The sequence below is a fragment of the Lactuca serriola genome, chromosome 1 (genome assembly GCF_051521515.1).
Source record: "Lactuca serriola cultivar US96UC23 chromosome 1, Lser_US96UC23_V15, whole genome shotgun sequence".
In the NCBI taxonomy this organism is placed as follows: Eukaryota; Viridiplantae; Streptophyta; class Magnoliopsida; order Asterales; family Asteraceae; genus Lactuca; species Lactuca serriola.
This window is the reverse complement of record NC_136408.1, coordinates 121,032,387-121,045,361: the sequence shown is the minus strand read 5'-3', so window position 1 is coordinate 121,045,361 and position 12,975 is coordinate 121,032,387. Positions and strand designations below refer to the sequence as shown.

Sequence of the window (12,975 nt, the reverse complement as noted above, 5' to 3'; positions counted from 1 at the left end):
CATTCCCAGGCTGTCTAATCTATGGTGTGTATCATCCGATCACCCCGAGCTCTTTCCTCCGCTACCGGAAGTACCTGAAACCAAAACTGAAAACTGTAAGCACGAAGCTTAGTGAGTTCCCCACCCTACCACATACCATACATAACCACATACTGCACATACTGAGCCACGCCCGCTATCCTGGGCCTCGCCCCCTACCTCGGGCCTCGCCCGCTACCACGGGCCTCGCTCGATACAACGGCCCTGCCGCTCCAGGCCCCGCCTGGCTTCGAGCCCCGCTCGGATACAAATCTGTTTCACTTAGGCCTCGCCTGTCATAGGGCCTCGCCCGCTAACATAACATAACACATAATCATAAACTAAACATATACAACTGATCCTGTCCTAAGGCCTCGCCTATCCTGGGCCTCGCCCCTGCCCTGCTACTGATGAGTCATGGAACCCTGTCTATACTCCTACTGGTTGTGAGGTACGGGCCCAGCCCACGCTCACTCTTTTCCTAACTCGGGCCTCGCCCCTGATATGCTGCTAATGAGACGTGGAACACCATCCACACTCTGCTATTGGTGAGTTACAAGACCTCCCCCACACTCAGCTCCCTACCAGGCACATACAAGCATCACATAGACAACAAGTATAAACTACCACATAAATCATTCCTTGGGCACCCCCCCGCTACCACTGGACCTCATCCTGAATGTCATACTAGCATACTGTACCTAGGGCTAACCCTCAGGTCTTCTACTCATAACTACATGGGTCGGCATTGTGGCCTTAGACCCATTCACACAAAGGGAAACTCACCTGCGCTGGCTGAGCTTGCTGATGATCCCACTAGCTACTGCCCGACAACTCTCTGAACTCCTGCTCCACTCGCTCCCCGAGCTACCAATATCAATGCGACACTGAGTCTAACTGACCCCCGAAAGAGAACCAAGTCAACTTTGGTCAAAGTCAAAGTCCTGGTGAAAGTCAACCTTCCATGTCAACCCTACTCGCCGAGTCACCCTATTGACTCGTCGAGTTCATATGTTCAGAGTCCTTCCATTCGCGACTCGACTCGCTGAGTCAGTCCATGACTCGCCGAGTCTACCGATTTCCAAGTCCTGACCTGTCCAACTCCCGAGTCTCCATTCGACTCACTGATTCGAGTCTCAAATCGAAGGGTTTGGGGTTTCGCGACCTGACTCGCCGAGTCTAAGACAACCTTCAACTGACTCGCCGAGTTGTTCTTCCAACTTGCCGAGTTCCTGCCCATCTTCATCTGACTCGACGAGCTATTGATCCCACTCGTCGAGTTCCTCCAAATCTTCATGCTACTCGCCGAGTCCACTCAAAGGACTCGCCGAGTCCATTCAGATCTCCAAACATGCAGAGGACTTTTGAGTCATGCATGGACTCCAAACTGTAGATCTACCCTTCCCAAGCCTATTCCTCACGTAAAGTTGCAAACTTTACGTGTAAAGAGGGAGATCTAGGCAAAATACACCATAAACTAGGGTTTAAGGCAAAGAGGCTCCATAATCAACTCAAGGGCTGAAACTTTATGCTTTCCAAGACCAAAATATACTTAGATCTGAAGTAGCAACTCCAGATCCGGCTTCTAACTCAAAAGGATCACTACTCATGGCTAAAAGCCCCAAAACTCACAACCAAAATAGATCTAAAGGAAGGGGAAACGACTTAATACATTCAGATGTTCAAAAGTATCTTCCCAATCTCAGATCTATAGCCCCCTCCTTGCACCTTTAAGATCCTTCCTTCTTCCTTCTCCAAGCTTTAATGCACTCCTCAAGACAACAATTGGCTCAATCAATGGATATGGCGGCTAGGGTTTGGAATTCTGGGTTCAAGAGGCAGTAAAGGAACCCTAGGGGAGAGAATGAGGCGCTTAAATAGGCCCCAAGTCCCGAATTTAGGGTTTTCCTCGCACAGACCAGACTCGCCGAGTCTCCTTGGCCGACTCGCCGAGTCAGTCACTTACTCCTCGACCCTGATCCTGCTGGGACTCGCCGAGTTCCTCCTTGGACTCGCCGAGTCGCCCCTTAAGATTGGGGTTTTCTTTCCTTTCTTGGCCTTCAAAACTTTGGGTGTTACATACTACCTTTCAAGGAAACACTTCAGAAATTTTAAACGAAATTTTTTATACTAATCATTTTCCATAAAATTAAGGTAACTATCAAACCTCCTTACTATGATTATCAAGATGCCTGGACTAAGGCATTCTTTATTCGGAATTATTCACACTCATGGTTTATCTTCTTTGATTTGAACTTCATTTGTGAATATCCGAGATGGTTTATCAATTGGTACAAATATATGGGAATTCTTCCAAATTGTTTACCAAAAGAAATTTATGCTAGATATCTCAAATTTAAAGAATTGTTTATTCAACAAATTCCAGAATTTTAATATTTGTTACAATTCACCATGCTATTCAAAGTTCCATGGATAATGTCTTGGACTCTTCATTATCAAGAAGCAAAGGATTCCTCTCCTCCATGGCTTAATCGCCAGTTTCGCTCAAAATGGTGGGATAAAATGAAGTTTTCTCAAGCCAATGAACAAGCAGTAATTAAACATTATCAAGAAATATATATTCAAAAACCAGAGGTCGAAGCTACTTTTATCAACAGTCTTCCTCAAAGTGATGTCGATCTAATTGCAAGAATTAAAGATGTTGCTACTTCTTCTCCTGAAGAACTTCAAAAATTACTTCAAGAAATTCGCCAAACTCCATCAGTTTCTGATGATTCTCCAAAATCTATAAAGAATGATTTATTTCAAGACGTTCAAGACCCTTTTGATGATCCATATCAAGAATAAGGAATAATTATCGTTAAATTTGGTGTAATACCTTCAATGTGTATATATTATGTGAGTACACACTATATATGTATTTATAGTGTATAAACAAATATTATCAAATTTGTTATCAAAATTATTTATTCTTATCATCAATGATGATACGAAGACAAAAAAACTTTACAAGATGCTCTATAATGACATACTTTATCAAAAGATGATATTTATTGATTACAGACGACAATTTCTTCAAAAGATGAGTGACAACCACTTTTAAGGACAACCACTTACAAGTAATTGATTGGCCATTTGATCATACGGCAAAATTTCTCTACAAGATTTCAAGACTTTGAAGACTTCAAGATCATTATAAATAGATATTATGTTTTAGTAGAGAGAAGCAAGAAAAAATATTCATTCTCTAAAAAATGTTCATCTCATGTCTAAAAAATCCCCAATAGTCTCTCTTTCTACTAGTAGATGTTCAAAGTCTCTAGATTTTCAAATAATTCTTTCTCCATATGTATGTACTGATTGTAATTCAAGCTTAATTCAAGAAGGTATTATCTAAAGTAATTTATTCATATGTTGTTATTAAATTTATTTCTACATGATAATTTTATTTCGAGTTATACTAACTATTAATTCTACAAGATTTAAAACTTTCGTTACAATAGTAATCGTTTTAATAATCAAGTTAATAAAATTCATGCTTGAATTATTTAATTATGTCAAACAAAATTTTAAGGAATTGTACTCCTAATAAAGATATTCTTTTAACAATACAACAAATTCAAGAATCTATAAATAATTCTGAACAAAATCTTAAGGATTCTTACAAACAAACTAATCTAGGTACGATTTTAAACAATAATCATATTCATGATACTAGATGGCTCATAAGAACTAGTATTAAAATTCGTTACAAACAAATAAGTTATCTAAAAGCAAAACTATTTGTTTTCTAAAAATAATATCTTAAAAATATATGTATGTTTTCTAAAAACTTATAAAATTCCAAAATGCGAAGGGTGGAGAAAGCTAATTTGAAACTAATTAGAAATGGTGATTGGTTATGTTTCTTCCGATTACAAAAGCGATGGGGCGAAGTAGGGAGAAATAGTATTTTTAAAGTCATGCCTTCGTGTCTTGGGAAAACTTTGATTTGAAATAATGTTTTTGAAACAATAAGTTTTTTTGTAAACAATATTGATTCATGGTTGGTTTTAAAAAATTTAAAATTTTATGATTTTTGGAGTGTTACAGAAAGTGTGATAAACATTCATTTTTCAAAACATATCACATTATGTTCAAAACCAAAGTAACAAGTGAGGGTCGTCATGTAAAAATCTTATCAATGAAAGTCACCAAAAGCAAATCCCATGAATATAGTACGATAACGTTGCGGTATTCCCCTTACCATTAGAACAAACTAAAAACATTAAAATTACCGAGTAAGAACAAGACTTAGTAAGTCCCTTGAGATATCACTTACACATCTGAATGCTACAGTCCAAACATAGTTTTACACCTACATCTGATTGCTATAGTCCAACTATAGTCTTGAAAACTATCGTCTAACAATATTTTTGTCTGTTATAATACAATTGTAGTCTTTCATACAACTAATATAACCTAATTATGGTCTTTCAAACTACTAATGTAGTCTAACTATAGTCTTTCATATAATCACTATAGTATAGGTATAGTGTTTTATACAACTATTATCACCCAACTATAGTCTTTAGTACAATTTCTATAGTCTTTCATGAAAACAAACATCATGTATACACAGAGTATAGTGAAGAGATGACCTGATGCTAGCAACTATAGTCTCATAAGTCTCGAAGGAATAACACTTAACACGAACCACCTAAGACCATATAGATGTCTAACCTCAGTTACTAACTCTATTCCAACAAAGTTTAAACAAAAGTCAAACATGTTAAAAAGTCAAGAGTCAACAGGTAAGTTGTCGCGACCTAGTTGCTCGTCATGTCACAATTACTAGGGGACAAAATAGTCACGACCCAGCTTAAAAACTCATGTTGCGACCCTTCCTTGATCGCATTTCGCTTTCCGAGGAAAACCATCTTTCTATTAAGCACTTAATCCATTAAGACTAAGGCCCATATTCTTAGATCTGAATCAAACAAGGTTCTTAATGTATAAAGTTTCATACTATTAGTATTTGCGGCTCAATTAAGCAAAATACTAAGCTCTAAATCTAAAGGAGTCGAAAATAGCCAAAACTTTGTGCATGGCTCAAAGAGGGCCCAATCATGCAATCAAATGACCCCAAAAGATAAACAAATCAACCAAAGAAAAGCATAATTCTACAATCCTTTTACCCATGGTAGAAAAAACTAAAGAGAAGGAACAAGAAAGATACATTCGGAGATAGCCGATAACGATCAAAGGAAAACAAGAACAATTGAAGGGGGGGACCTCTCTCTATTTACCCTTATTTATCTGAATAACTGGAGAGAGAATATTTATTTAACCAGGTCATCATGAGGGTTAAACAGACAAAGTTCTATCTAATGGGGTTTGAATTTCAAAAACTTTATCTTCGTTTAAATGAAATTATACATTTAAATATTCAAAAATTAACCTAAATATTTTACAGGTATAATTTGGGGGCAATTGCTAAGGCCATGATCCTCAACATTATTAAGGATTTCGGATCATCAAGAACTCTCCGGATCCTGTCAGGATCCTGACCATTATCATTATTATTATTTCATAACATTTCTAGCGGATATATTTCTAATATTTTTGTCACACGTGCAGAAATAGTCAACATAAGACTAATTCTTAACGAAGAAATGCTTTTACCTGGAAGAAGACCCAAAAATACCAAGTCAGGCCAACATGTTCATTTTTATTCGAGAGGATCCCAAAAATATCTGACTTATTGTTTCTTAGACTAGACTATAAATACACATGTACCTAGCACACTACACACATCTAGACTCACTGCAATACTTGTACTTGTTTGCTTACTTTCATTTTTGTAATCCATCTTTCAATTACTTTCATTTTTATCGGATGTTGGATGGATATATGGTATTTCTTTTTCGTATGTAGATATACACTAGATCTTTGCTCATACACATCTACGTTGTCGACATATATGAATGCATATGAGATAGAGGGAGCTGAAAATTTCTTTAGAAGGATAAAGGAAAATGAACTTGAAACAAATGTTGTTACATATCATACTCTAATTCAAGGTTATGCAAAGACAAATGATCTTGAACAATGATGAAGAAATATGCGGAAATGTAGATACATGGCGTTAAAGGTAATCAGAGTATACTTACTACTCGTGCTATTTTTCAGATACTTTGTGACTTAAAAAGGCACTCAATCAGTTTAATAATAACAATGATGTGAGATTTCTTTTTTTACATGTTCTTAACAACACAAGCATCTCATATTAATCAAAATAAACCTCGGTGATTGTCGACGAAATTTGATACCAACAGAAATGTTAGTGTATCCCACATTGGTGCGACACTGAAATATAAAATGACTATATATGTTGGAGTCTCCATTTTTTCCACGAGCTCTTTTGGAGAGACAATCTTGGGTTACGACATATATTTACATGGTATCAGAGCCGGCTTAGCTCATCCATGTCTATCCTTATTGTGCTTTCAATTATGAATGGGAGTGTTAGTGTATCCCATATCGGTGCGACACGACAATATAAGTTGCAATATATGTTGGAGTCTTCATTCTCTCCATAAGAGCTGTTTTAGAAAGACAAATTTGGACTCCACAAATATTTACAAGAAACATGAGTGCCATTTTGTTCTTTCCTATATATTTAGGTGTAATCTCTTTTCATGCAATCATTAAAAAAGACAAACATATTCCTACATTTTTATCATCTAATCTATGGAATTATTTATGTTAATTTGCTTTTATCAAACTATTAATACTCTCTAATAGAGAAAAGATACCAAAAAGTTCAAAACACAAAAAAAAAACTAAGGTTTTTTTTTCTAGTTAAAAGTAAAAGACAAAAAAAATCAAAAAATATAAACAAAGGAAAAGAAAAAATGAAAACTAAAAGACAAAAGCAATTTGGGATACCGAAAAAAAATCCAAACATAAAATATCTACTATAATAAACGAAAGTTTTTTTAGCACATGTCACATTTTCATTTAATTTGTTAAATGTCATTTTTTGGTTATTTTGAATTAATTTTTTTTCCACGTGTCATTTTATGAGTTTTTTCTATTTTAATAAAATTTATATAATATTTTAATATAATAATTAAAATAAATATAACAATAAATGAATTTCAATTTCAATAATGGACTTGCGTTGTTATTTCAAAATTTTAAATTAAAACTTATTAGTTTATTTTGTTTATTTATTTAAATTTAAAAAATAAAAAAAATCAATTTTAATAATTTTTTTTTATGTTATTATAAATATCTTATATCTTATACTTTTATATTTAATTTTATAATTAGCCCATGGTCTTAGGCCATTCACAATGAGAGTTCTATAAAAGTTTAATAGAATAAATATGAATATAATAAAAAGGAGAGAGAGTGTGGAGTTGAATGGTCATATAATAGTTCAATGGATTTGTAATGAAAATTTATGAATTTTTTAAGAATTTAAATGAATGTATATATTCTCTTTCCTACTTGACATTTCATACGACTCTCCAAGGTTTAATCCATGGACTTACAATCAATCAAGAGATGTAGTCGTATAGATCTCTGGATTCAAAGACTCAACTCAAAAGTCAACCCCTACGTTTCATCTTCCATTTATCGTCATTCTGAGATCAAAACTCCAGTAAAGGGACAATCCTCATTCTTCAGTTCACCAAATAGCAATGGCTGAAATCGTTGTTAGCGCTGTCATCAGTGTACTGTGTGAGAAGCTCATCTCCGGTGACTTCATGAAACTAGCTCGATCCGAAGGAATCGCTTCTCATCTGAACAAATGGAACAACACCTTGCCACTGATCCAAGCTGTGCTTGCGGATGCAGGCCAAAAGCAGATAACAGCGAGAGCTGTTCGATTGTGGCTGAACCGTCTCCAGGGTTTGGCTTACGACATAGACGATGTACTCGATGATTTGGCCACCGAAGCCATGCGACGCCAGTTAAATCATGAATCTCTTGCTAGCACGAGAAGAACGAGTAAGGTATTAAAGATCATCCCAACTTGTTGTACTACTTTCACTCCTCGCAACCTTATGTATGGTCAACGGATGAGCTCTAAGCTAGATGAAATTACCATCAAACTGCATGATCTTGCTGAGGTGAAAACTGGTCTGGGCTTAAATGTGAATGTTGAGAGGTCAAATAGAACGCAGAGACGGTTGGAGCAAACTTCAGTGGTTGATGAGCACATAATAATGGGTCGGGAAGGGGATTCCGAGGCATTGCTTGAGAAGTTGTTAGGATATGAAGCATTAGATCGGACTGTCAGCATAGTGTCTATTATTGGTATGGGTGGAATAGGCAAAACTACTCTTGCCAAATTTTTGTACAACAAAGACAGTGTGATGGATCACTTTGAACTCAGGGCATGGGTTTGTGTTTCTGAACAGCTCGAGGTATTTAATATTAGCAAGGCTATATTTCAAGCAATAACCCTGAAAAACAGAGATTTTGCTAATCTAGATATGCTTCATGTGGCCCTTAAAGAAAGACTAAGTGGCAGAAGGTTCCTACTTGTTCTAGACGATGTCTGGAACGAAGATCAAATTAAGTGGGACCTCCTGAAAAGCCCTCTTGTGGTAGGGCAATCTGGCAGTATAATTTTGGTGACAACCCGGAATATGAGGGTTGCATCGGTGATGGACTCTGATGAAGCTTACCATTTAAAGCTTTTGTCAAATGAAGATGCTCTATCTTTATTTGCTCAACATGCACTTGGTGAGAGAAACTTTGACAACCATCCAACACTTGTATTGCATGGTGAAGGTATTGTGAAGAAATGTGGTGGATTACCTCTGGCTTTGAAAACGCTTGGTAGGCTCTTGAAGGGAAATAAAAACGGAGATGAATGGGAGAAGCTGTTGAACAGTGAGATTCTTCCCAAGGATCTAAGACTAAGCTACTATAATCTCCCTCCACATTTGAAGCTGTTGTTTACATACTGCGCCTTATTTCCCAAGGGCTATGTGTTTGACAAGAAAGAATTAATCCTACTGTGGATGGGAGAAGGATTTTTGTCCCAACTAAATGACCACACGCCAATGGAGAGTTTGGGTAATCAGTATTTTGAAGAGCTAAAGTCGAGGTCCTTTTTTCAACATTCAACAAGTGATGAATTAAGATATACAATGCACGGCCTGACAAATGATTTGGCTACAAGTGTTGCAGGAGAGTGTTTCTTTAGATTGGATGATGAGATGGAGGTATCCATCAGGAATGGAACTTGTGTGAAGTCACGTCACTTTTCACTTATAGGTCCAAGATGTGGATCATATAGAAAGCTAAAGGAATTACACAGAGCTAGACACATGCGCACTTTCTTACTGCTGTTAGATGGGTTGGAATGTCAGGGATTATTGGACAAGGTTCTTGCTGATATACTTCCTGGACTACAATATCTAAGGGTGCTAAGCCTGCGTACACCGAAAATCACAGAGGTACCACAATCCATTGGTCGTCTCATGCATCTCCGGTATCTCAATTTTTCCTTTACTGCAATAACATGTTTACCGGAACAAGTGAGTGACCTTTATAATCTACAAAGCTTGTTGCTTCACGGTTGTTATCGGTTATCTGGCTTGCCAAAAAGTTTTGTAAAGTTGATAAACCTGCGTCACCTTGACATTACTGATACTCCAAAGGTGAACAAGATGCCCTTAGGGATTGGTGGATTAACGAGTCTACAAACTCTAACCAAGGTCATTGTTGATGGAGCAGACGGGTTCAAACTATCTGAGCTTCAGGAATTATCAGATCTTCAAGGTCAACTTTACATTAAGGGGCTCGACAAAGTGAAAAACCCAATACAAGCACAGGATGCCAACATATATCAAAAGAAGGGTCTTGATGTGTTGGAGATGGAATGGAGTGATGTGTTTGATGATTCACGGAATGAGTTGGTTGAATACGAAATACTTGAAAGACTAAGGCCTCACCATAAGTTGAGAACCCTGAAGATTTTGTATTACAAGGGAACAAGATTTCCTAGTTGGGTGGGCGATCCCTCATTTGATCGCTTAACAGAGCTCACATTATGTGGTTGTACAAGTACACATTTACCCACACTCGGACGTCTAAAGTCACTTGGGAAATTGATTGTTACAAGGATGAAGGAGGTGATGATTTTGGATTTTGAGTTATTTGCACCCACAAGTTCTTTTGGTGACATTGCGTTTCCCTCACTTGAGTTTTTGGAATTTGATGACATGCAAGGTTGGCAAAGATGGTCAACTAGTGGCAACAACGACGATGAACCTGCTAGATCGTTTCCTCGTCTCCGTGAGATTTCTATAAAGCGTTGTCCGAAACTAGTTGAAGTGGCAATTGGATCGATACCATCACTTCGTGCTTTACATATAGAAGAATGTTCCGCAGAAATATTAAGAAGCATGATTGGTTTGTCTTCATCACTTTTTGCATTGCGGATGTCGAATGTTAAAGGACTTACTGAACTACATGGACAATATCTAAGACATCTGGTGGCAGTTCAACATCTACATTTTGATAATTGTCATGAATTGAGATACTTATGGCTAGACGAATCGGAGTCATGCAGCCTTGCGAGTTTACCGAAGCTGGAGGTACATAATTGTGTCATACTCAAGAGTATTATATGTCCAAATGGTGTTGAGAGGTTAGTGATAAGTAATTGTGATTCAATGGAATCCTTGACCTTCTCAATAATTAGTGACAACCTCATGGGTTTACTTCCCCTGATTTGTCTAAGATCTCTTCACATCCATAATTGCAATAATCTGAACTCGTTTCTTCATGAGCGTTTGGAAAGTTTTACATGTTTGGAAGAACTGAGGATATCTGATTGCCCAAGTCTGGATTACACCTTTCCTTGTGGCTTCTGGCCTCCAAATTTAAGAAGCCTAACGATCGGATGCTTAAATAAGCCCATGTCAGAGTGGGGCCTGCAAAATTTTCCAACCTCTCTAGTTGAACTCATCTTACGTGGCAAAAATTCAGGAGTGGTGTCATTTGCAGTGGCAGAAGATGTCAGGAATGACAGTACTTCATCGTCTTTTCTTCTTCCATCATCACTAGCTTCTCTAGAACTTGATGGTTTTACGGATGTGGAATCACTTTCACTTTCGGAGGCCTTACAACGCCTCCCTTGCCTTGAACGCCTTCATATTCAGTCATGCCCAAAGCTTAGAGACCTGTTTGAGCCAACTTACAACCACCTATCATCTTTCACAGTAACGGTGTGCGACTAGAACAGGCAAGTCCTCTCCTTTCCCATCACCCTTATGCTTTACACAATTAAGTACAAAAAGTATGGTTATTAGTATAAGTAATGTTTGTTAACAAATGTTCAGGAGGGTAGTACAACTTGTATCCCTCTTCCAATTTGACGTCAAAAGTTTTCCTGTTTTGGTGATAACATGATGATTAACCTTTGGAGACCATCAATAACTGTATTTTTTGTGGTGTTATCATTTTCCTTTTCCCATAACTAGCTGTCCTGCCTTTTCATTGGAATTCTTCAATCTCTGATAAGAACCTATATTTCTCACGACAATTAAATAGATATCAAGACCATAACAAGCATGTTGATCATGTGCAACAAACTCCAAAGATGACAGCTGTGGGTATCAGGTATGGTTCGTGATTATGGTAGTATCATAAGGATTCTGTAAGTCTACAGATTCTAAATTTGTACGAATATTTTGCCAACTTTTTTCTTCTCATTAGTAATTAATGGAAGTTTCTGAAATCATATGATTTTAGCTCACAAGTGTGTGGACTAAACCAAGTAGTGGTAATTGCTTAAAGCTGTCTTTATTTTTAGTCCTCTGTGGTACAGAGTAGGATGAAAGAGGCCTGAATCAAATGATATTTGGAATCTGATATTACTGTATCAATAAACATTTCTTGGATGAAAAGATGTGTGTGAAAACTGATTGGTCGGAGCAACTTAATGGCACCTATGTTTGGGTATCTTATATGTTGCTAAAGTTTATATATTTCTTCATGTTTCCTTCTGATTTTCTTGAAATCACAAATTAATTAGCTCAGGTGCATATGTTCCTCACACTTACATGGAACAAATAAGGCTAAAGAAAACCATAAATGCTTTTGGTTTTATAACATTCAGTTGGGGGTTTGATTACAACACCCAATGGTATCAATTACTCAGAGCATGTTTTCAGAAACATGAAGGTCTGTTCATGCTTGATGCTCCTCTGTTTGAGAATCTCAATTCCAATATGGTCTTTATGAGTAAACGAGTCGCTAATTTTTATCTCACTAGATACTTTTAGTGTGAAACAATATGCGTGCTGCTAAGAGTATCTATTTATAAAAAATATATAATATTTTGTTTCGGTATATTCATTTATAATTAAAGTGATATATTCATTTATGAATATAACTATAAATATAGGAATAAAAATCTAATTTATATTTTATTGAAGTGTATTCATTTATGATTTTATTTTATTATTATTATTATTATTATTATTTTTAAAGTTAATGTTATTGATATTTATGTTGTATTTGACAATAAATAGTGAACATCAAGATATCAAGATCGATCTGGAATTCAATATTGAAGTGTTAATGTACAACCAAAAAGGATAAAAGATAATAGTTTATTCAATTATGATTACAAAAATTATAGTTAACTATTACATTCAACATAAAAATACTTGATTACTACATTGTAAATTTTTAGATGTTATTCGTTTATTAATAGAGTTATAAACTATTTGTTTATGAAATGTGTTTTGAAGTGATTAAATCAGTTATGAATATTGGTGTATTAATATAACTATATAACTTTAATCATAGTATAATCATCCATGTATTATTTAATAGTATATTTTTATTCATTTGTAAAATGATTCATACAAGAAAAAAAGTTGATTTTCCTTTTATCTTGATAGAAAATTAATAAAAATTACTTTTTTACTCCAATAATAAAAAAATCAATTAAAATTTATTTTTATGAAGATGTCGATA

At 36.0% G+C, this 12,975-nt stretch overlaps 1 protein-coding gene across 2 annotated transcripts; it reads left to right on the top strand.

Annotated features, from left to right (window-relative positions):
- The first annotated feature begins 7,521 nt into the window (after window positions 1–7,521).
- On the top strand, window positions 7,522–12,592 carry LOC145098062 (putative disease resistance RPP13-like protein 1). 2 transcript variants are annotated; one of them, XR_013704540.1, is made up of 3 exons: window positions 7,522–11,233; window positions 11,542–11,610; window positions 12,525–12,592. XR_013704540.1 is itself a non-coding variant. In XM_079035741.1 (2 exons), the coding sequence occupies exon 1, from the start codon at window positions 7,671–7,673 to the stop codon at window positions 11,226–11,228; it is 3,558 nt and encodes a 1,185-aa protein (XP_078891867.1). In that variant the 5' UTR covers window positions 7,522–7,670; the 3' UTR covers window positions 11,229–11,233; window positions 11,542–11,897. The 2 variants fall into 2 exon arrangements, 1 of the variants encoding a protein (XP_078891867.1); XM_079035741.1 differs by lacking the exon at window positions 12,525–12,592 and having other exon boundaries at window positions 11,542–11,897.
- The last annotated feature ends 383 nt before the right edge of the window (window positions 12,593–12,975 follow it).

What these genes read in the sequence shown, in the direction of transcription:
- LOC145098062 (XM_079035741.1), top strand. Translation starts at nt 7,671, where the DNA reads ATGGCTGAAATCGTTGTTAGCGCTGTCATCAGTGTACTGTGTGAGAAG.